The following is a 24,919-nucleotide window of genomic DNA, read 5'->3' on the forward strand; positions in this document are numbered from 1 at the left end:
AGCACCGTGACCCCGTCAGGTCAAAGCTCAGAAGTGTGAGAGGTGAGAAACTGCTTTAATGTAGAAGGTCATGACACAAAATCACCACAGCTGGACGCACGCAAAGACAAAACAGATGCAACAACAAACATTTGAGGGCAACTTTCAACTAATCGTGAGAAGCGGCTGGATTCCTCACACGTGAGAATTCATCTTGCCTATTCGGTGGCGTCCACACCCCAGTGGTTCGGACCAATCAGCGTCCTATGTGGGAGGAGCTACAATCAGCTATGGGGATCTCTTGAATGTGAGATGCGGCTCAGAACCAGGTTAGCACAGGTGATGAGTATTTCTTCACCGACAGAAGGGGCAAAGACGCCCGGTTCTCGATGGAGAAGATGTTTTCGTTCTTCTCTCGACTGGTTTCAACAACCGTGATCGACACTGATGGACAGATGGTTCATCCAATCACCTGTCAAGCATTTATTGCAAGCGCCTTTTTTTTTTTAAACGGTTTCCAACGAAGCCTTCCCAGATGGTTCTGTGTAACAAACCATCTGGCACGTCAGGTTATCCTCCAACAATGTCTTTCTGTGCTCCTACGGATACACACACGCACACGCACACGCACACACACACACACACACACACACACACACACACACACACACAATATCTCAGAAAAACCACGTTGTGACCATGTGTTGAACAAGGCTGTCGTGGGTGGGGTAATTGATAATTTCTAGCAGCCACTGAAACCAGACGGTATCAATCTGTGAAGAACTTTAAAGAAACCCCAGTCTAACAAGAAGCCTCAGCTCAGACGTTCTGCCCACAGAAGCCCACAGCAGACTCGCCCAGCTAAAGTTATTTGATGTAGAAGTTTACAGTGGGTTTGTTGTCTCTTAAGTTTCTCTGGGAAGAAAATGCCACACTTAAATATGTCTTCAGATAAAATATTAAGATGCTTTTGACACATTCTTCACCACTTATTAGGTATTAACACTTAAGACTGAAATAAATGTAAAACCTGATTTTAAGGGAGTGTTTTCTGTCTTGGTTTAAAAAAGGAGTTAAGCAACTTTGAAGATGACTGGATTTTTAAAAGAAATGCTTCAGGAGTATTGACTCCATCATGAAACCACAACAGAGAAAGAATCTGTCAGTAAACAGAATAAAAGTGAATCATATCAACATGTGCAGAACGTGTGTGTTGAGTTGAAAACAGCTGGTAAATTCCAGTTGTCTGGAAAAAAGTGATTAGTGCTTTTTTTAATTATTAACACGTTAAGTTTTATGTTGTACAGTGGAAGCTGTACAACACTCATACAAGTTTAATTATCTGATTGCGTCTCCAGTTTTTTTCCTTCAGGCTCTAAGTTACAAAGTTCTCTCATCATCCGCTCTGATGTTGTTCAGTGTCTGTTCACTGAAAACTCCGCAGTAATGCTTCATACACCCAGAACTGAAACGGTCTGCTACAGTAACATTGAGTGATGATGTTTGTGTTCCTCGTTAATTATTAAGACAAGAGAGCAAAGCAAAGGGAGGAGGTACTGACAAAGATCTCAGTGTAACTGTATTCATGTGCTTTATGACTCTAATCTTGGTTTAACCTGGTTGTTAAGCATCTACAACAACCATGACCCTGACCTGGATGAATCATCACAGAGATAAAGCAGAGTCCAATGAAAATTAGCATCCAACCATTGTTTTAGAAACCCTTGTTAACTTGACCTTGTGAGTGTGAGGGTGGGCGAGGTGCTGCAGCAAGGGGGGGGGGGGGATTAGCACAGCTAGGTCCAGTTGGCTATTCACCCCCCTGCGTAATCGTCATTAAGATGTCAAATGTATCAAAAGTACATATCAAAAGTAATACTGACATCTTTACATCCCTGAAAAATCCCAGGTTCACATACGTTTTTTTTTGTTTGGTTTATTTTCTGGGCAGAAATACAGGGACGTCAAATCTCAGTATTCATCTCTAGTCGCGAGTCATCAGTGTCAAAACTGAGTCATAACGTATTTGCATGTCTTTTTTGATCTTGTCAAATAGTCTGAGCACAAATCAAATTCATGCCTCGAGTCCAACTCCACTACAAGTCGTGTCCACGCCTCCGACATGTTACTGTGTTATTTACTGTGAGGCTGCAAAAGTTTCAATCAACCTGAACCTCACTTCACTTCATCTCAAACCCAATGATCTCTGATTAAACCAAAACCTGTAGGTGCATCCCACTGTTGTAGCTCCCTAAAGAAAAATAGCCCCAGACCAAAATCAACACACTGAGAAATACTTCCTAAAGTTTAACTCAGAAAAAAAGAGAAAGCACAAACCAGACCCAACAAACTCAAAACTCCCAGATAGAGCTGGAGGGTCTTTGAACCGCCTGTGTCAGACAGATATCTCCTGTAAAAGTGAGCCTTGCTCTCAGTGTGGTTTCGCTGCGGATAAACAGAGGTTTTTGAACTGAAGTGATTTGAGCTGGAACAAAACAATAAGACCTCCAGGAACCGCCGGTGAAGGAGAAGCAAGGCAAACAAACAGAGGCCAGACACGGAGCTCGGCGATGGCTGCAGAGGTTTGTCAGTGGTACTCCTACACAGGATGAAAGAGAACGCGCAGAAGAAGAAGAAGAAGAAGAGCAAGAGTGGGAGACGGGGGGTGGGGGGGGAGAAAATGTACAAGAAGGCCTGACAGGAGAGGGAGGTTATGAAATACTAGAGACAGCAAAGGAAAAGAATGGTTTTGATGAGCAGAGACGTGCAAATAGTCCATCGTCAGCCAAAATACTATAATTTCCTGAAAGCTGTTTTCAGACATTGGGGAAAATGCACAGAAAGAAATGGTCTGGACTTTTTCCAGAGTTTGTCTTTCACATACGAAAAAACACAGCAGGAGATTGTATGAATCGTAAATTAAAAATGTCCGGAACGTTCACACATTTTTGTTTCCAGCAAACCGGCCTCTGTCGTCATAACGATAATCTCATCATGTTGATTGATTAGTTGGCTTCTTCTACGGGTAAACACCTCTTTTTTCATCCAGACATATTTGGATTCTTGGTCGAGTTTTGCATCCATCACGTGATGTCATCAACAAGATGAGCACACTGACATTTTTTGGATATTTTACTTAGGGGGGGCTGGCGGGAGAAGATCCGGAAAATGTCCGGAAGAACTGATTTGGAAATTTGCGTTCTCACATGCAGCCCTGAGCCGGGACATTTCAGGAAAATGTCCGGAGGTCAATGCACGTCTGAAAGCTGCTTAAGGAATGTTTTGGTGCAGATTTCATAAACAATGCAGATGTCAGACAAAGATGTCAGACAAAGTTTTGTTTTCAAAGTAATTAAAAAGTTGTAATTAAAAGTATTGGAGGACGTCTCTTCTGTGACTTTTCAACCAAAGGATGTCTGTGAGAGAGAGGGGAGGTAAAGCTGAGTTGAAGAGACAACAAGAAAGTCAGGGACAAAATACAAAACACACCAAAAAAATAACAGAATACACCGAGGAGAAGGAGAGGAGTAAAAGAGGAGAGAAAAGGAGGAAGAGGACGACGACCAGGAGGCCAAGGAACGAGTGGAGAGAGGGAAAGAAAGAACAGAGAGGGGGGGGGGACAGGACAGAAATAAGTGGGCGAAAGGGGATGGAGGATTATGAGTAGCAGAGGAGGGGAAAGCGTCTGCGAGTGTGTGTCTCCGAGTGTGTGTCTGTGAGTGTGTGTGTGGGTGCAGGGGGGGGGCTCATTATTGACACCATGTGTTACCACAGGAAGCTCCTTGGGAAAATATAAGCACCCAGAGAGATCAGAGAGCAGGAGAAAGCAAGAGAGAGATGAGAGGACGACAGAGAAACAGAAAGAAGAAGAAGAAACGGAGGTCGCTCCAAAGTCTTTGCAGCTGCAGACATTGCGTGTGTTGTGCGTTTGTGTGTGTGTGTGTACGGGTCAGTAGCCTCTGTTTTAGCAGCTGTACATCTGAGCGTCGGCCGTGCAGTGTTTTGGCCACAAGGTCACGGGGTCAAATCCCACAGGGAACATACGTACGGATCTATTGATCGATTGTAGACACAGATATTTGAAAGGAACGCTGCCAGATTGGCCTGAAGGGACGAAAACAAAAGTTCAGCATCTACAAAAAAGGCCTAATAAAAAGATGAACACTGACGGAGGTGAAGATTTCCAAGTCACATTTTTCTACACAGAAAATCAGCTCAGTGTGATGAGCTCAGACGATTCGTCAATAAATCAAGTCATCAGTCAGTCAAAACTAATTGGAAAACATTTGGCAAATTGATTAATCATTTTAAATCATTTATGTTTCAAGCTAAAAATGTCAAACTTGGTAACTTCAGTCTCTACAATGAGGATTCGCTCATTTTCATTTCTTTTTGTGTTAGACTTGTTAGTAAACAGAATATTTTGGGGGTTTGAACTGAAAACGTCACCTTGGGCTATTCAGGGATAATTTATAGACGAGGATATAAATGAACATAATCAGTTGCTTTGGCATTTGACTTGAAAACAGCCAATTTGCATGAAAAACAAATATATATATATATTTGATTGCTTGATCCCTTTGACAGATATTTTTTCGGATTCTGACAATTCCAAAAGGTCCAATTGGACGGCAGTACTAACTTTTAGGAGTAAATCTAAACTATTAAAAAACCCTACCTCCACTGGGCCAGTGCTTCAAAGAGAAGACGGGTCATTTTCATTATTGGATTGAAATTTACAAGATCACAGACGTCCCAGATCTCCGCCAAGTTTTCCTCAGCGCTTGTTTCTCCGTCTGCCAGCGGGCTTCCACCAAAACTACTCGACCAATTTCCATGAAGTGCTGTGAAGGGAAAAGGGTTTGACCTGGAACCTGTTACATTTTGGAGTGGATGTGAATAAATGGGTGGGTTTTTTTTTGTGGTACTTTCTTTAACATAGTGAGATAGGTTGTTAACCTTGAGGGCGGCGTGTCCTCTCCGAGCTCCCTTCGAGTTCCACATTATTTTCCGTGTAGTCCATTTTTCAAACACACATTATTTCAGAGCTGAACGTACCCTTATAAAAAAAAAAAAAAGGTCGTGCAACTTATTATAAAAATGGTCATTCTTACAAATCCATATCATGCTCCTGCTTATTTTTGAGGAGCAGTAAATAGTCTGGGTGCAGTAGCCGGTGCAAACGCACACACACGACCCGTATGAACTCTCACACACACAATTACCAATTTATCAACTCCTGCCCTGCTTCTCTCTGTGTCTAAGCCCACAGTAGAATGGAGCCGGGGCAGAGCGGCTTTTGTGTCCCTGGTAGAATTAACTATTGATTTTCTCCTCAGCATTATCAATGCTGTTCTGACAACAAAACAGCGAGGAAACACTCACACTCATGGGTCCACACACCCGTACGCAGACCTGGATTCTGTACAGGGGGAAGACGGGCTTTGTAGGAGGCGGCACAGCCCCACTGGGAAAAGCACAAGTCGAATATTAACATGCTACTGGAAACAAGCTAACAAAAATATACAAACAATGATATATGCAAATAATGAAATATGCAAAATGAACTGAACCAAATATTTAGAGTACACACTCTACCCCATTGAGCATTAGTGCATGTTTATGTACTGCACGTTTCTGCATCGTTTCTACAATCAGAAGAAAGTAGCACTTCTGAACATCAGCATTATTCTCAAATACATTAGTGTCATTACCATAAACAAATGTCAGCGGGGTCAAGTCTATTATCTGGTTCCAGTCAAAAGTAGTAAAGGAAAATGTAGCGAGTGCCAGTGGGTGTTTTTTTTTTTTTTTTTTAAATGGAAAAAACATAAAACTGGAATAATGTTCATCCACTTCTCACTCCTTCAACTATCCAGCCAAAAAGAAGTTTATGTAAAATGGATCATAAGTATAGAGCCCGACAAATCAGCCGATATGAGCAGAACACAGACATATGGGTATCCGTGTTTTCTCTTGCCGATATGAAAACCTTTATTTTACAGGGTAAACAAGGCAGAAACGATCATTAGTGTTAACATTTGATGCTGAAATAGTTATGTTTGTCATCTTAGTTCCATAAACTTGATTGTATTTGTGTTTTCTATTTATTTAGAATACATTTTATGGCTAAACTGTATGTTTTTTGTTCATAAAATTATTGTGCTGATAATTTATTGATAAAACTAAGGGTGCAGACTTCTTTGAAACCAGCAGGTATCATTTGGACCTGACCTACTTCTGCCCTTGCTCTGCCTGACGAGAGTCAAGTTAAACCACGTAACCCACGAAGATTCAAGATGTCAGACTCCCACCTTCCCTCTCACACACATTCCCTGTTCAGCTTCCTCTGCCTCTGTCGATGACAGGAAGGATGCAGCACCGGTCCAACTTAGCACCTGGCTAATTTTAGCTCCCACGGGATTCTGCTAAAGTGAACAACACACACACACACACACACACACACACAGACACACACACACACACACACCTGTTGGAGGACATGTGATCTGTGTCGTTTGCACCATGTCCTTGAGTAAATCTTGGCTACCTTCAACCTTAAATGACAGCACATACACAAACATACAAACAGAGAAACACAGTTGAACCCAATTTCATTTCATCAAATGTGACTAAATGAAATTACATTGACACAACACAAGCAGACACAGGCACACACACCTCGTTTCAAGTGCCAGGTTGAATGTCAAACTCCAAATTGAAGAAACAAGACAAACTCTTTAACCTGTTCAGAGGCCAGGTTAATGACGAAAGACGAGGATTAAAAGTTAACTTTTATAGTCAAATCAAAACACCTCTTTTCCAAAGTGACCCATTCCCCAGATAACAACATTTGGACTTCACCGTCTGGCTCAAGGACTTTCTGACATGTGGACAGAAGCAGCTCATGACGGAAACAGGAAGGAGACCTTAAATCACAGGACCAACCTTCACCAGCACCTTAGCAACAGATCAGGTTGCAAACAGAACTGAAATACAGCAACAAATTCAATTTACACTAGACATGTTAACATGGACACCAATATTCTGATATAAACAATACTCTGAATAAGACACTTCCATGTAAACAGCATTTTCTGATTATACCTTAACTTGAATAAGGTTAATTAACAACCAATTATCACAGTCACTGGTTGTTACATCCATAGCTACAAGTGTCTAAAAGCTTTTAACAGCAGAAGAGACAAATACATTTAAAAATCAACAACACAAAAGTGTTTGATATGAATGCAAATCTAGATGAAATGTGTTTGTCTGTAATTACTCTGAACCCTCGTCTTAACTGCGGCGCTCATCTCACAATCTGCATTCATCTGCATGTTTTAACAAAACGACGCAATTTAACTATAGAAGCTGTTATTACAACGGCAACTAAACAAAGCTCCTCTGCATCCTTTCCTATTGTCGTGAGGTCGTCTCCTCCCTTGTCACCGTCCATCCATCCTCGCTCCCTTATTTTCTAGGACACGCTGATTATATTCACTGAATGTGGGTCTGAGGGAAAAAAGCCTGAGAGCTTTCCCTCTGGTGTATTCCATCAAATCCATTCAGCTAAGCTCGGCTGCGTTCACATTAACATAGCAGAGCGAGATCAACATATTTTAGAGACATTATGACATCGGGATGAATTCACCTCATAAAAATGTTGATTTCTCTGATGGCATTCACTGCGGAACCTCTGGTGAGAGCCCATCGCGTTGCATTTAGCCCCGGCTTGGTTAAATCCACATTACCATAAACGTATAAACACAAATGTAGTTGCTCTGAAGAGACCCGCGACAAATTGACTGTTATTTTTATATTTTCAGCGAGGATCCTCCCGAAGAAGAAACTCTTCTGCAGGATCGGGACCTCACCTTCGATTGATGCCACAGCCCAATAAGCATCAACAGGGAAATCAATCAGCTCCGATACGTTTGGGTTATTAAAGCTGCGAAGTGAGGTTTGTGCAGAACAGTGACATTTAGGACGATTTGCTGAATAAAACGTTGATTTCTCTGTTGGTTTACGTCTGAATTCATTCCACATTATTGTCTCTGGTGAGTTTACTGCGCGAAATCCGTTCATGGAAATCAGGACCAGCGACATTCACACGACTACAAGACTCAACAAATCAACTTTTCAAGCAACTTTTACAATTACCTACAGTGACAGCCACACTTTAGTTTACTATCTTTTATTAACGTGATTTATGGATGTGTAGTGTTACGTTAAACAAGTAATTTTGTTTAAATGCACTGGTATCGGAGCGGTACTCTATATCGTCAAATTCCAGGTATCAGAATCAGAATCGAAAAGGGAAAAACAGTATAAGAACATTTCTATTCAAAAACTCCCATTTCTATTCCGCTTGTTATTGCTTGTGTGTATTTTCTCATCGTGCTGCTTCATCTACACCCCCCTCGTCTCCCTCACGTCCTCTGAACGTCCCGTCTATACCTGTTAACCCACCCTCTCTCTATTGCTGCCGTTTCCTCCAATGCAGGAGAACTCTTGAACGCACCCTCCTTCCTCTCTCCTCTCTATTTCAGCCCTCCTCCTCCTCCTCCTCCTCCTCCTCCTGTTCTCTTTCTGATTATCTCCTGATGTCTCTCTGAGCTCTGTCGCTGATAGAGAGCAGGCCTGGTTGACACGCCTGGTAATGAGGCTCCTCACACAGATGGCCTCTCCCGCCCTCCTCTACTCACTTTCACTTTTCCGCTCTCACTCTCTCTCGCTCTCTCTCGCTCACTCTCAGTTTGCAGAAACACATGCATCCTGATGGCAGAACCCCCCCCCCCATCCTCCCCACGGTGGGGGGTCCGAAACACTCCTGGGTTAAACAGTAGCTGGAGATGTTTTGAAGAGGATAAATAGAAAAATGCATGACAAGCACTAGATGTGTCTCATCTTCCAAACAACAGTCGCCAAATCATCGCTCGACACACACACACACACACACACACACACACACACACACACACACACACACACACACACACACACACACACACACACACACACACACACACACACACACACACACACACACACACACACACACACAACACACTCATATGTTCACGCGCCTTCTTCATGCTGGGGGAAGTTTTTTTATCCGGAAATTTCCAATTCTACATTATTTTGGGCTGAATGGGAAAAATCTGTATTTCACATGATTATTATTTTTTATATTCTGCTCTGTTATATTGATTTTTCCTCCGTCTCTCAATCCCCATCTCTGCTGAGGGCTTTGTTGCTCGTTTTTCCTTGTTGACTGTGTCGTGGCCCCGACCACACACACACACACACTGCACATAATTAATCTCTCACAGCCTCACAAATAACAAACAATAACCAAAAGTTAAAGAGCAGCTGCTGTGTTCCATGATTCCGTTTGATCTTTAAAAGAGTTGATTCACCTTGAACACTAAAATGAAAAACTAGATTTTCTCATGTCACCCTTGTGACACGTGCATTGACATGGTTTTTAATTGTTTGGGGTTTGAGATATCCATCTGAGATTCTGAGAACAACAATGCTCGAAGCATTGAAAAGAATATTGGGGAGGATTTTTCAACATCAATGCATCTTTCCCGAAATGCTGCAGCACCCTGTTGCTCTGGATAATCTGCAGAGCACAATGAGCAGTTTTCATATTTTTTTTAGAAAACTGATCCACATGACACTGTTGACACTGAGGTCTGTGGATTATCCAGAGAAACAGGGGCGCAGCTGGAGATCTCAAAGCTAAAAACCTTGATGCATGGCAGGAACCCAAAGGTGAGAATTAAGAAAATCGTAATTTCACTTCAAAGCTGCTTCCAGTCTTGCGCTCAACTCCCGACTAATTTCCTGAAATCTTCCGGAGGGGCTGTATGTGATTTTCCGTAAATATTCCAGCCATCCCCTGGAATTAATGAGATTTCTAACACTAAGCGAACACGAAACTGGAAGAAAACAAGTATCTCAGGATGAAGAAGAGGAGCCGTACACGTAGAAGGTGCCGACGAAGATGTCGACTTGGAGAGACAACGAGATTCAATAGCTTTTGCTGTTAAGGGACATTTTTGCATCTTCTTTTACAAACCGAATCTTCTAAGTGATCTGACGATGTTTAACTACGGGACAGAGACATCTGGTCTGTACAGCTGCACACAGCCGGCAACAAACTGTGACAGGGTGCGAAGCAGGACCCCCTGTGGAGGAACACAACGAAAGTACACACTGAATAAAGACAAACGGTGTTGGCTGAGCAGTAACGACAGATAAACGCCAACCGAGTTTCATCTGAGACGTCTACATATGTGTTGAGGCTGAGTACAGTGCAGCTATGTGGAGTTCAACCTCTTCCTTTGATTTAAGGGTCTAAAAATAACAGCTAATACGAGAGTTTGACTTTCACAATGATTCTCAATATCTTAAAATAACAGAAACGTCACCAACAACAAATCAAACAGGCCAAAACCTCCCAGAGTAAACACGTGGCTCTTCATCATGTGTAAACACATGTCACTCCAGCTACAGCTTTTTGTGTTGAGGTTTTATCTCAATCGCACTCAAGGTTTGTTATCATTAGGGCCATTGAGTAGTTTTTCTCTTTTACATCCTTGTGTTAATGAGGATTAAACAAAAGTGAAGAAACCACAGGTGCCTTCAGATCATGTGTGTTATGATCTGGTCCTTTTCAACATAAAACCAAACAAGCCAAACCCTCCTCAGAGTCAACATGTGGCTCTTCTTCATGTGTCACTGCAGCTACAGTTGGTTTTGTGGGTTTTCCTCTCTCACGTGTAGATAAAGTCGTTTTTCACTCATCAGACGAATCAGCTTTTCAGTAACTTTGTGACTGTGCTAGAAAATAAATAAAGTTTTGTTGGGGGATCACCACAGGTTGAACTCTCCCTCCAGCAGTTAGACGGGTCCCTGTGTTAAAAACCGGTGTGTGCGCAGCCGAGGCTCATTCTGAACGCGGCTTTACGCTGAGTGCGTAACGTGTATCAATCAGATGTGGTCGATCAGCTGTGATCGATCAGTCGACTCACCTCTCTGCTGCCCACCGCTCCGCTGCAGCCATAGCAACCCGGCCAACAGCGCGAGCACGTGGCGCGTCATCTCTGCGCAGTCCGAAGTTTAACGAAGTTTAGTGTCCGCAGCGCGCGCGCTGTCCCTCTCGCGCGGCAGCGTGTTGAGTTTGATGCCGCAGGAAAGTTTGACTCTGGGATCAGTAACTCTCCTCCTCCTCCTCTTCTTCCTCCTCCTCCTCTTCCTCTCCTCTCCTCAGAGTCACAGATAGATAGATAGATAGATAGATAGATTTATATATTTAATAACATAACTTTTATGCTATATTATATACATTTTTAGTTTTATTAACATAATTAGAAGTTATTATTTTTAATCTTGTTTGAATAAGTGCTAAAGCAATATTATTATTATTATTATTCGACGATTCTTATTCTGTCTTATTTGTTTGTTTTACTTTACTTCCTGTAGTGTCAGGAGCACATATTGACCCTGAATTAGAGTAATCAGATTACTTTTCTTTGTAGGCAGTAACTTTACAGAGAGACTGGGAGGAAGGTGTTAAAGCACTGGATCTATAAAAGGGTTAAAAAACACAACATCAGATGTGTGGATGATATGAAACGTTTCATCACAGATTCAGCTTTATAAGACCAAAGTAATGGACGGGACATGAAGAAGCATAAGAGCTGGAAATGGAGTGAACAGAGCTCAGAGTACTTCAGGGGTAAATGGGACAGAGAACAGCTGGACTAAAGTTTTTGGAGGAGTTGAGTCCACCCGGTCACATGCACCTCTGTTCTATGGCTCCTCCTGCTGCTCCACACAACTCACCACACTCTGGGGCAAAACCTGGTGTGGACACACACAACAGATACAAACACATTCACATGGAGAAACATGGAACGGTGAACAACAATTGAACTGAATGAACAACTGAATGAACTTTGTTACTAAGTTCAAAACGTTTCTTGATGCTTTAATAACCAGAATCACAATGAGATGTGGAACTCAAGAGAAGAATCAAGGAGCAAAACATGGCCTGTTGGGAACTTATTGTTATTATAGTATTTCAATTAGATGATATACATTTATATTTAGTATTTGCATGTAAAATGATCAGTTTTAATTCAGTAAACAATAAAATGGGATTAAGTTTTGCCCTCCCCTACATCCCCTAGTGTACCTATATGCAGGCCATTATAGCTGTTTACTCCTTCACTCTTGAAAACACTGCGGTATTAAAATGTTCCAGTTCACCAACTTGTCAGTCACTTCACACACCTGTGAATTTGTGTAGTTATGCCAGTGTGTGTGTGTGTGTGTTTGACGTTGTGTGTGTGGACAATAACTTTGTGGGCAAAGCAAAGTCAACCTCCTCCAAACCCTCAGAGCTCCAGAGGCAGAGAGGCTGGCTCCGCAGACTGCGCAGCTGAAGATGGGCTCTCCTCGCTGGGCTCGGAGCTTTGGGCAGCCCTGGAGTTCTGCTGGGTCTCTGTGGGGCTGGGTGGTGTCCAGGATACAACCAGGCAGGACGATGAGGTGAGTCACATTATGGGATATATTCATTCTACAGTACTACGGATGTGTATTTTTGACTTTTTGATCCTATCTTATCTTATTTTATCTTATTTTATCTAATCATCTTCCACTGGGATGTATTTAAAAATGAAAATAAATACGTTTTTTTTTAAATAGCATTTGTACAAGTCATTAACCATCTTTGTTTAACCCTATTGTCAGAAAAATAAACAGTTCAGTGAAGTTGGTGAGGTCACAGAAACCACTGAAAAGTAACAAGAACTGTTTTTAATGTGCAGGTTCTTTGATCAGGACGAAGAGATGCTGGTTCTGACCCACAGCGATGAGTTGAACAGAACCTACGGTGAGGAGAGTCGATTTCCCTTTGACCACATCGCAAACAAAAACACAAGCAGTCCCTCTCTGACTGAGCAGGACACCCCCGCCATGAGAGAGAGGCCAGCTCCGGACCTGCCGGGATCCAGCAGCACCTCATGGCCCGGTGATGGTCCATCTTTTAAAGAGACCAGGGCTACCGTCATCTCCACTGGACCCAGAACCATCACCATAACTTCCACAGTTTCCAGTGCAGACTCCCTGTGGCTCAGAAACACCTCGAGTTACGGCAAAGGAGAGAGATCCTCTGAGATGGAAGAGGACACAACGGGAAGCAACAGTGAGGAGAAGCTGAGATTCAAGGGTAAGAGGAGCAGATCCAGTCGGATGGAGGCATCGTCTAAAGGAGATAATCAAGAGCAGAGACTTTCTGAGGATGGAGAGGAGCGAAGGGAAGGAGCATCTACGCACCGTGAAGAAGAGAGAGCAGGGCTGAGTTTGGCTGATTCACTTCTGAGCCCCAACGCTGGCACCACGGGTCTGAATCCAGCTCCCACCATCACCGCCTGGGAGGCCGGATGGAACGTGACAAACGCGATACAGGTACACACTCATACTATAGTTTTTTCTTCACGTTTTAATGTTTCAAACCCGATTAACCCAAAATAAATTATAGTTCAAATTAATGTGAACCATTTTCTCCAGTGCTGGGATGTAACAAAGTACATTTACTTCTGGACTTTAATAAATCTCCCCCACATATATCGGTAAATATCTGTACTTTCTACTCTACGCTAAAGTTTACAATATATTGCATTACATGTTTTTTATATTCCTAGCACGGCAGGTAACATAAGACTCATGTCGTAGACTGTTGCATTAGGGAACAGGATACACTCTTTGTCCTTTTAGTTGTACTTAAGTAAAAGTTCTGAGTAATTCCTCCACCTCTGCTTGTCTCCTTCCGTAAAACACATGACCCCAAAGTGCTCATGACACTTAGATGTGGGAGAAATCCATTGAATGTAATATATCTAGTATGAAAAATGACTGGCACACTCAAACCCAGTCAAATCCAATTCATGAGAGTGAACTCAATCACCTCAACTTATGGTCAATTATTGAATCGTACTTTTATTCATTGCAAAATAATTATTCAGTACTTTGTTGGTTCAGTTTCAGCATCTCGTGCATCCCGTCTTTCTCTCTCTCCTCCAGGAGACCAATGCAAAAATGTAAATGCCAGTTGTTTAGGTGCCAAGCTCCACGCCACATTCAAAAAGCATTAAGCTTACAGACCATTTAATCCCCTGCCATTGTTTTAATATCACCAAACATTGCAGGCGGTTTGTCAGGCCCTCTCCCAGTCTTCATAATCAAATAAAATGTGAATCAAACCATTAAACGAAAAGGAAATGCTCCCGATCACAGCCTGTCCCCGTGGCGGTAATGCTAATAGCTTATTACGCTGTAAATGCCGGGCCTTATTCAACCGCTGCACTCATGTAAATGTGTTCTTTCACTGAATAACTGCAGTGTGATTGAGCAGCAGCGCTCGGTCCATGGAGAATACGTAATGATACCAAGGTGCACACACACACACACACACACACACACACACACACACACACACACACACACACACACACACACACACACACACACACACACACACACACACACACACACACACACACACTCACATGCTGTCAAATGAAGACGTGCATGCAAATATATTCCCTCAGGAAATTAGGTGAAAGGCTTTTGTGTCAGATTGATGTAAACATACAGAATTTTAATCACAGCCCTGTCATCAGTACATACATACATGTATGAACACATGATATTTAGTGGATAAACAACTATTTGTTCCTGGTTTATTGATGTTAGTCTGTCTGTCTCAGTGCCACGATTTCTTTTTTTTATACTTCTGGTTTTCATTAGAGACCGGAGATCATGATTTATTCCATATTGATACTGATTTAAAATGCAGATTCAAACCACAGTGTATTTGAATGAATGTGTCTCCAAAACCAGGCTGCAATTGGAGCAATAATCAAAAACCATGAAGGAAACACATTCTGCTCATATTCAGGTTCATAATTCTAATTTGTGTTATTACTTGAAAATGTTTTCATGCTCTAATGTCCAGAAAACATCACTTTGACTGTCCATTGCTGCAGCTCCTCTCTTCAGCCTCTGTCTGAAACACTTGGCTTTAGCTCCTGTCTCTTTATAGGAGCTCCCTATTTAACTTTGCCGAATTTTTACACACGGAAAAAACTATGAAACACACTTGTGGAAATAAAAAAAAATCTTCATACGAGCAGATGACTCATTAATTGCTGAAGTTAGAAAAGGTGGCTAGTGCACGAGTCTTTTTATTAAAGGTGATGATTCACTGGATGCCTGAAGTGTTTTTAACCTCAGACACTGTTGAACGACCGTTGGCCTGATAAAAGAAGCAGAATGTGACTAATGTATAAACACCTATCAGTGTTATAATGGCCGAGGCCGTTGTTAAGGGGCTAACAGTTTTATTAATAATGGAAAAAAAAGACCAGCAGTTTTATCTCCTGTCAAGGCTAAAAAGAAAAATATGTGTTTTCCGCTGGTGGTGTATTGATGCCAGTATAACGGACGGTCTGCCAGCTTAATAAAGTTTTTATAAGGGAGCAAATTTGCTGCCAGAAATGCAAAAAACAGCTCCCACTCTGAAGGCCTGGGAATATCATGGAGCTCAGTTTGAATTCCAACCCGATTGTTAATGAGGCAGCTCCAGTTTGTGTGTCCTCATCGAACTTTTGTTTTCAACACTGAGAAGCATCGTCTATTCATCGTCTATTTTTACCCTGAACTGACTTGAAAGTGGTGAAATGTGATTGAAAAATCCCATTTAGATATAATTGCATTTGAAATGTGGATTGAGAGAAGTACACCTCATCCTCATCCTCATCCTCATCCTCATCCTCATCCTCATCATCATCCTCATCATCATCCTCCTCATCATTCTGGATACGGGGGCAGCCATCTTGCACTGGTGGTGTAATTTGGAGCCAGCCAGTGATCATGAGGTCGAGCTGTGGTTTCAAGGTCCCGCCGAGATGTGCGCTCAACCAATCAGGAGTCAGTTCCAGCCGTCAATCATGACATTTTATTCCATTTCTATAGCATCAATAATTAAAAACCAAACATATAGGAAGAAAAAAACACTTGGACATACATCAGTGTACTTTAATTTGTAAGATTTGGTCCACGTCCCATCCTCTTGCATGGGGAGATCGCCACCAGGGGGCGATCGAGATGATTTGGCTTCACTTTAAAGGAGCCGTCACGTCGTCCATCTTTAAATACAGTCTGCAACGGCTGCAACATTCGTCGTGGCTTGAAAAAGTGACTCTTGGAGTTATTTAAATGTCAAACCTGCCTGTTTCTGGTCCCGTCTGCTGCCTGTAATCCCCTGAAGGTGGGAAGAGACATTTCTCCATCGCTCTCCGTGCACGAGGCATGTGCATGCATAAAATATTGTGCATGACCTCGAGGGCAGCAGTTGAAATCCTGCACTTGAGGAGTCCAGACAGAAGTGAATATGTAATAAATGTCGCCTGGAAACCTTCGCTGCTTGGTGGCCGCTGATAAATATAAGGTATGGAGAAGGGGGGGTGGGGGGGTAAGTGTTTGGTGAGTATGGCCTGAATAAGCAGAATTTAAAAGGCGTCTTCGGGGGGTCAGACTGTGGCACCAAGCGCTGAGAAGAATCATCTTTTTATCCATCTTCTTCAAAGCCAATCGGGGATCTCCTCCCCCCCCCCTCATCGTGCCCCCGTGTGATTGGGAGCTGGTTCAGGTTGTGCTCAGAGTAACCAATGAGGAATTAGCTGGCAGAGACACAGAGGAAGCGGAGACGAGCGGGGAGCGAGAGCGGAGATGAAATCTGATACGTGAGCGTCAGATTTCTCTCAAACTGCTTTCATCCCCAGCAGCTCCATTTGAACATCAAAGCACCATCAGCATATGCCTAACAGACACCAGTTACCAAATAGTAACTTGAAAGAGAGAGAATGTGCGCTTGTCTGTTTATGCCTCCGCTGTGTGTGTGTGTGTGTGTGTGTGTGTGTGTGTGTGTGTGTGTGTGTGTGTGTGTGTGTGTGTGTGTGTGACTCCATAACTCTCTCAGTGAGTCTCTGTATCTCCATGTTCCAACATTCGAAACACAGCAGCTCCATCAAAGTAGCTTGTTGTCTCCTCTGATCTCCTCCTCCTCCTTCCACCTCCTGCTCTCCAGCCGCCGGGTCCCACCTCTCCTTTCCCCCTGTCTCCCCTTTTCCCCTCTCTTCCCTCCCTCCCTCTCTCCTCCTCTCTCTCTCTCTCTGGCACTCACCAATGTTCCTCCTCTGGTGATGGGCCAAAGCCTGACTCCTCTCCTCCTTCTGCTCCTGCTGGTCTCCACGCATCCTCGAAACTCTCCAGGCATCAGGCCAAAAATCTCTCCTCTTCTCCTCCTCGTCATCCGACCGTGAACGGCGGTCCATTCTTCTCTTTTCTCTCCTGTTCCCCCTCAACTGTCCCTCAACATCCTTTCTTTTTAATTTCGACATAAGATTGTTTTGAGGTCCATTGTCCTGTAAATTCTTTGATCCCTTGTTCAGAGGAACTATTGTACCTTTATTTTGAAGGAGGTATTTTTATTTTTCTCAATTTTCTATTATAATAGTTCTGTTTCCCTTGTGCTTGTTTTTACCCATTCTGCTTTCTGTACAGGATTTTGTTTTCTCTTTTAGTTTACCTGAAAACTTTACTGTGTAATTCGTACATATTTGTCTTATATACTATCTATACAATAAAACTTTGACATATGTGCATTTTTTATTTCCCTACACACTCGTACACGTACACTGTAGGATTTTGCTGACTCAGGAGTTTTGTCAGTTTAGGACCTGGACACTGAACTTGGATTTATAGCTGAAGGTTTTTAGGTCTCTGAGCTACATTGGGTCATTGGCTGCTTGATTGATGATGATTATTTTTTATCAATTTTTATCGCGCGATCCTTTTAGCACCGATATGAAATCTGAAATTGGAAAAACGTGCTTCGTGCTCAGGGTTTCTTTTTCAACATTTGTGACTTTATTTTGATGTGACAGCAGAACACATGATCATTTATGAGGCCAAATCTTTAAGTAACTTTTTAACTTGTGTCTTCTTGTTCTTTTCTCATTTCTTGTTTTCCCACTAACCTCTAAAAAGCTTCCACTTCATGTTCCATCTTTCCCTCTCTCCCGTTCTCTCTCTCTTTCTCTCCCTCAGGGCATCTTCGTGTTGGGTTTGCCGTTCGCTCTGGTCCGGTCCGGTTACGTGGGTCTGGTTGTGTTGGTTCTGTCGGCGTGGGTGTGTAACCACACAGGGAGCATCCTGGTGGCCTGTCTGTATGAAGAGGAACAAAGGTACAGTCTCCGGTTATATCCCAGTTTTTTTATCTAAATACAATATTACTTCATCATAATCAGGTTAGAGATTTATAACATGTTTCACTTTCACACATTCTTATCTCTGTTCCATGCATTTGGCTTAACGTCGCCTTAATTCAATCAGGCTGCAACAAATTGTACATACTCATAGATATCGGTTCCCTAAATATGTCAAGATCCATGAATTATATCCTGGGAGATGAGTCAAATATCAACAGTCTCCCGATGTTAAAGGAAATGATTTTTGTTTTGTTGAAATCTGTTTTTGACAATAAAACCAACATACAAATAAACAAACTAACTTAATTTCATTGGTGAAGGTAAAAAACAAACAAACACAAACATACACAAAATAAATGAAAATCAGGAAATACAGAACGATTACAAATCTTTAAATTGACTCAGTAAACAGCTGTTTTGTTTGTATGTTTCAGTCAGGGGGGGTCTGGCTCGGGGTCAAAGGTCAGAGTCCGGCACAGCTACCAGGACATAGTGGAGGCCTGCTGCAAAGGACTGTGGCCCCACTGGCCTGGACTGGGGGGGTGGATGGTAAACGTAGCTCAGGTAACACACACACACACACACACACACACACACACACACACACACCTACACACCTACACACACACACACACACACACACACACACACACACACACACACACACACACACACACATTCATTATTCTGTCAGCACATGTCTAGAAAGTGAAACTCTAGATTTTATTGTCTTTCAAGATTTTTCAGAACAAGTGTCAGTAACTTGAGATGTTGTGGAACTCAAGACTGAATTTCACTGGAAACCTGTGAGATTGCATCATTCTTTTGGATCCTCGCAATGGAAAAATATGGTTTTGGGACCTAATCCCCGACTATAAGATTCCTCTGACATTATTTATGATTTAAGATTCATAGCATAGATTAAAAAAGGAGAAAATAGATATACAGTGACTGTCAGAGATAAACGTCTCTCCCTGCATCGTGTTTCTTTATTTCTCTTCCAGGTGGTTGAACTGTTGATGACCTGCACCCTCTACCTGGTCGTCTCTACCAGCCTGTTGTCTGACAGTCTGTCTGGAATGACTGTTCCCAGATCAGTGTGTTCTCTGGTCTCGCTGGTGTTCCTGCTGCCCTGCCTGCTGCTGACTGACCTCAGACCAGTCTCCACACTCAGCCTGCTCTGCTCCCTGACTCACATACTCATCAGGTACAGGAATAAAAACAAGCAGCGGATTCATTCTCTCATTTATTCTGGAATCTTCCCCAGGAACAGACATGGATGAAAAATTGAACGATAACACAGCGATTAACTAGTAAATTATTTCAGTGAGTTTATATTTGTCTCGTGTTATTTTAAATTGAGCCTAATTTTACTATTGATTTGTGGCAACATTCTTTGGTTTGATTTGAGGGTGTTTCCACATAAATCACAGCAAAAGAATCAGGTTTCTTATCTTATATAGAAAAATATCAACACTTCTTGAGAGCCTTTATAGTTTTATTTCTAGATTCATTTATGTCCTCATGTAGGATTTCTATTGTTATTGTCCTGTATACATATATATCAATAGGAGTTAACACCTCTTATTGGACTGTCTGATATAAATAAATGTTGACTGAACTAATAAATGTAAGAATCACTTCTCCTCTTGTTTTATCTCTGACCCTGGGTCAGCCTGATGGTGATGCTGTACTGTCTGAGTCGAGCCAGCCGCTGGTCCTGGTCCTGTCTGTCTCTGTCTGTGGACCCGGAGGACTTCCTCGTCTCTGTGGGCGTCATCATCTTCTCCTACACCTCACAGATCTTCCTCCCTCCTCTAGAGGGCAGCATGGAGGACAGGGGGCAGTTTGATGCTATGCTGGGTTGGACCCACGCTGCTGCCTGCGTCATGAAAACCATGTTTTCTTTACTGGTTGGTTGCTGCTCTCTATTCTGTCACTTTAATAACATGCATCTGCACATGTGTGTGTGTGTGGAAACATCAGCTCTAATTAGAACCATGAAGAGGGGACAAGCCGAGCGATTGATTGATTGATTGATTGATTGATCCAGGCTCTTTTCTTTCTTCATTAGGCCGTGTTGACCTGGGGTGCGGAGACCAGTGAGGTCATCACAGAAAACCTGCCCTCTGACCTTCGACCTCTGGTCAACCTGTGTCTGTTGGCCAAAGCCCTGCTGTCCTACCCGCTGCCGTTTTACTCTGCTGCTGAAATACTACAAACCTGTCTGCTGAAAGGTGAAAGCTGTGGATTCAAACCACAGATTACAGGAGTTTTGCTTCATTAAAAAGTGTTGAAAAACTCTTATTTTACAGTATCTGAAAATTAAAACATGAGTGAATATCACAAACCACTTATTTACCATACTGTAGCTGAGTGATCAGGGAGTTTCAGTGTGTGGATCGTCAACACATTTGTCACCATGGCTGAACTTTTCCCTGTTATTGACTGTCAACACGCATGAAGTCATCAGATTAGAACATTTCCCTTTTTTAAATTGGTGCTTGTACCCTCTAATAACCACAATTCCAAACTGTAAATAAAGGATTTCATAGTTTAGCTTGAGGCTGACGACGTCTCTGCACAGACGCAACTGGGAAACAATGAGTCAGAATAGAAGCGATTGAAAAACAAATGTTGTTGTCACCACAAACCTCTGTGTCGTCTTTCAACTTCTCATCCCCCTCTAGACTCCGCTGTCTCGTTGGGCTCCAAACCCGGGGGTGGAGGCGTGTCTCGTCCGGCCCTGCTGGTCCGCGGAGCCCTGCTGATGACATCGTCCCTGCTGGCCCTGCTGGTGCCCAGGTTCTCCCTGCTGATGGGTTTGACAGGCAGCGTGACCGGGTCAGCCATGACGCTCATCCTGCCCTGTCTGTTTCACCTCAGACTTCGCTGGGGCCGCCTCACTGCGAGGGCCCGGCTGATCGATGCTGGTATATTGAGTCTGGGGGTCGTCTGCAGTGTGTCTGGTGTGATTTGTTCGGTGAAGCGACTGGTGCAGGGACTGTAGGAGGAGAAGATGGAGGGATGGAGTGGGGACAATGTACAGTGAGACAAGTCAAACGTCAGCTTGTCACGTTCAACAAAGCCAGAAAAGGGTATTATATTAATTTATATTGTCACAGGTTAAATAAAACAGTTTCATCTGCACATAGTGAGACGGTTTAATAATAAATTAGTGAGCGAAGATTCAAGCATCTGAAGTTTGAATTGAAGCACGTCAAACTTTGTTACTGGACTCGAACTGAATCACGAGGGACCGATGAGATACGAGCGGATGTATGAACAGAGCGCTCACAGGAAATCATGCATGTTTCATTTCGAGAATTACTTTATACATTGAATATGAAAAAATATGGCAATCATCCACGTCGATCAAACATTTACAGACTTTCTATAGTGTGATCGTTAGTTTTCTTTGCACACACTCATAGATTTCAGGCCTCGAAAAGAAGTTCGATGTCTTTTATCAAGATGCATGAATTATTTCCTGGGAGTGAAATAATGAAAATGTCATAAAACTCTCACATTTTTAAAGAGAGTGAAAGAAAATCCTTCGTACGGATCCACCCCAAAGTTGAATGTGTTCTTTCTTCACCCGCTGCCCTTTGCTTCCACCACAGTTTGGAGAAATCTGTTCAGTATTTTCTGCAAAATCCTGTTAACAAACAACAAGACATTCGTATTACTTCCACAAAACAAAGCCATAAAGATTTAATAAGTGGATGTTGGGATTGTTTTTTGTCCTTTGTTTAGTTTTCTGTCTTTAAATGACACAAACGTTATCGCCCATATTTTAACGATATTAAATTCTGATATCTTTTTCCTGACAATCTTACAATCTTCCCTCCATTTACTGTACATACTGAACATAATGTGGAAGTTAATATTATACTCTAGTGATATAAGGACAGAAACATCCTGTAGTTACCATGGTGAAATATTACATATGGCACCGAGTGATGTGAGAGATGAGAGAATCAATGGACAAGATAAAAATTAACGTCAGTATATCAGCTTCATGTTTAAGCTTCTTGTAGATGTATCCGCCCCCACCGGGGATGTTTGTGTCTTCTATTAACCAAACCACTCAAAACTTTAAAACTCCATTTCCCCCCCACACTGTCTCGTCTGTGAGAGGAACAAGTACATTTAATTATAAAGGGAGCAAGTCTTTTGATTAGAAATTGTTCACAAACAATATAGAAATGTGACAGGATTATCAGAATATGTCAGAAAATGTGTCACATGTGCACTAATTCAAAATTAAAACCATGAAGAGGACAAATTTAGTTCCAGTCTATGTTTCTGAAGACAAGATAATTATGGTCATTAGTGGAACAAGCTGAACTACAGCGCGATCCATTCTGTTTCTGATTGTTTAAAGTTGAGGTGAATATTTTTGCTGCGCGGCGTTAAAAGATAAAAACGCAGCTCCGTCTCTGTCTGAGTTATAAATGTATGAGTTTTATCTCTGCTGCTAAAAATGATCTAATTAGGCCTCTGGGGGAATAAACATTAAAAACTGTGAATTATCTTTCTCCTTTGAGCCGGAGACGATTGACTGATGTTTTTTTCTTATCTTGAGTGTTTGAGTGTGTAACGTTCAAATGTGTGTGTGTGTGTGTGTGTGTGTGTGTTTGTGAGAGAGAGAGAGAGAGAGAGAGAGAGAGAGAGAGAGAGAGAGAGAGAGAGAGAGCTACAACGATGGACACCTGACAGACTGACGCGCCGGGTACATGCCACATCCCCACATGAAACTGACCTCAACTGTGCTGTCTAGACACGTACACACACACACACACACACACACACACACACACACACACACATGCCTTATAATAAAGTCTCTAAGGCGGTGACAGGTGTGTTGGCTTAAAGACGTTGTCAACCCCGTCAGCTGCCCGTGTGTGTGTTTGTGTGTGTGTGTGTGTGTGTGTACGTGCAATGTATTCAAATTGAATGAAGTTGTAACATGAGGATCCAGACAGTCTGTAACACAAAACCTGACACAAATAACAAGTTGGAAAAAAACTGGACGGAAGAGAAGGAAAGACAAGAAAGGAAAGATTATTTCTACTGATTGTTGATAATCGGTGGAAAATCATAGTAATTCCACAGAGTAGAAATAATCTGTGAAGTAAAAGCATTTAATTTTACAGTAAACGTTTAAACATCAGAAATATACTTAGATGCCTCATTATGTATAAAGCACTCATTATGCAGCATGGCCCCATTTAAAAATAACTTATATTATTTTATTGGATTATTAATGTGTACATCACTTTAATGTTGCAGCTGCTAAATGTGGGGCTAATTTTAATTACTTTACTTTTAATTACTGCGCGTTAGCTTGTGAATTTCCCCCCTCGGGGTCTATAAAGTTCCATTATGACTTAACTTAACCTACAATACTACAGCATAAGTTATTCCTTGATTAGATTTTGTATTAGTTAAACTAGTAAACGTAGAAATCAGATTAATGTAGTGGAGTAAAGAAAAGGAGCATGATTGTATTTTCCTGTATTATACTGTGTATTGATTAGTAGTAAAGAAAGTGTAAATACTCAAAGTGCAGTATAGTGTCTGAGGTCATGGTTCCCTGCTGGATCACTCTCTTCAGGTTTGGGGTGAGTTGCTGCCCCAAGTGGAGATTTTAGTATCTTGGGGTCAAAGTTATGAGTTTATGTCGATTTACTTTTCTGGGTAGTGACCGAATAAACAAGATTGCGAATACAAAGGGACGAAATGAGCCTTTTCAGTCGGGTGGTTCAGCCTTAGCGAGTTCGGACATCCGGGAGTAGCTCGCAATAGAGCCGCTGCTTCTTTGTGTCGAAAAGGGACAGTTGAGGTGGTTCAGGCATCGAATCAGGGTGTCTGCAGGGCACGCCCAACTGGGAGGAGACCCAGTTGGGGGTGGACCCAGAACTCAATGGAAGGACTTCAAATCCCATCTGGCCTGGGAACACCTCAAGATCCTCCAGGAAGAGGTGGAAAGCATCGCTGGGAAGAAGGTTGTCTGGAAAACCCTGCTTAGCCAGCTACCTCATGGATGATGGATGATGGATGATGGATGATGGATGATGGATGATGGATGGATGGATGGATGGATGGATGGATGGATGGATGGATGGATGGATGGATGGATGGATGAAAGTTCTGTACTTGAGTAAATGTACTCGGTTACTTTCTACCGCTGCTGTTAATCAGGCCACAGGTTACAAAGAATTTCTTATTTTGTAACGTTCTCTATCTTTGTCGGTCTGACTCTCATCAGCTCTGCTTTGCACTTAAGTGAAACTTATTGCAGTTGTATAACTATGCAAATCCACAATGTTTTTCAGAGACTATTTCTTTGCTCTTTTAGTGCGACAACACTGTGCAAGGTTACTTCTGTGCGGTGGTGTGTGTGTGTGTGTGTGTGTGCGTTGTTGTGTGTTTACATGTCTAACCAGTGACTAGTAGGAATACAATGTTCCCACAGACGCCTGAATCATCAAACCACCACAGGAGAAACTTTCATTTCTCCTCTCCTCTCTCCTCCTCTCACACTTTTTTCTGTGCGTTGACCTTCTTTAACTCATCTGTGA

At 42.3% G+C, this 24,919-nt stretch overlaps 2 protein-coding genes across 9 annotated transcripts in view; one reads left to right on the forward strand and one right to left on the reverse strand.

Annotated features, from left to right (window-relative positions):
* Positions 1–11,176, reverse strand: part of lama2 (laminin, alpha 2) — a 137,886-nt gene extending 126,710 nt beyond the window's left edge. For all 8 annotated transcript variants that reach the window (XM_034580971.1, XM_034580970.1, XM_034580969.1 and 5 more), the window contains exon 1: positions 11,025–11,176. In XM_034580971.1, the coding sequence (XP_034436862.1) occupies positions 11,025–11,094 (70 nt within the window). In that variant the 5' untranslated portion in view covers positions 11,095–11,176. The remainder of the gene's footprint in view (positions 1–11,024) is intronic.
* A 1,266-nt stretch (positions 11,177–12,442) lies between these two features.
* Positions 12,443–21,358, forward strand: LOC117758816 (vesicular inhibitory amino acid transporter-like). Its single transcript, XM_034580781.1, has 8 exons — positions 12,443–12,546; positions 12,825–13,464; positions 18,169–18,305; positions 18,764–18,893; positions 19,334–19,536; positions 20,005–20,242; positions 20,404–20,566; positions 21,020–21,358. Exons 1-8 carry the CDS (start codon positions 12,443–12,445, stop codon positions 21,337–21,339), a joined length of 1,935 nt encoding a protein of 644 aa, XP_034436672.1. The 3' UTR covers positions 21,340–21,358.
* The last annotated feature ends 3,561 nt before the right edge of the window (positions 21,359–24,919 follow it).

The sequence above is a fragment of the Hippoglossus hippoglossus genome, chromosome 24 (assembly GCF_009819705.1).
Source record: "Hippoglossus hippoglossus isolate fHipHip1 chromosome 24, fHipHip1.pri, whole genome shotgun sequence".
In the NCBI taxonomy this organism is placed as follows: Eukaryota; Metazoa; Chordata; class Actinopteri; order Pleuronectiformes; family Pleuronectidae; genus Hippoglossus; species Hippoglossus hippoglossus.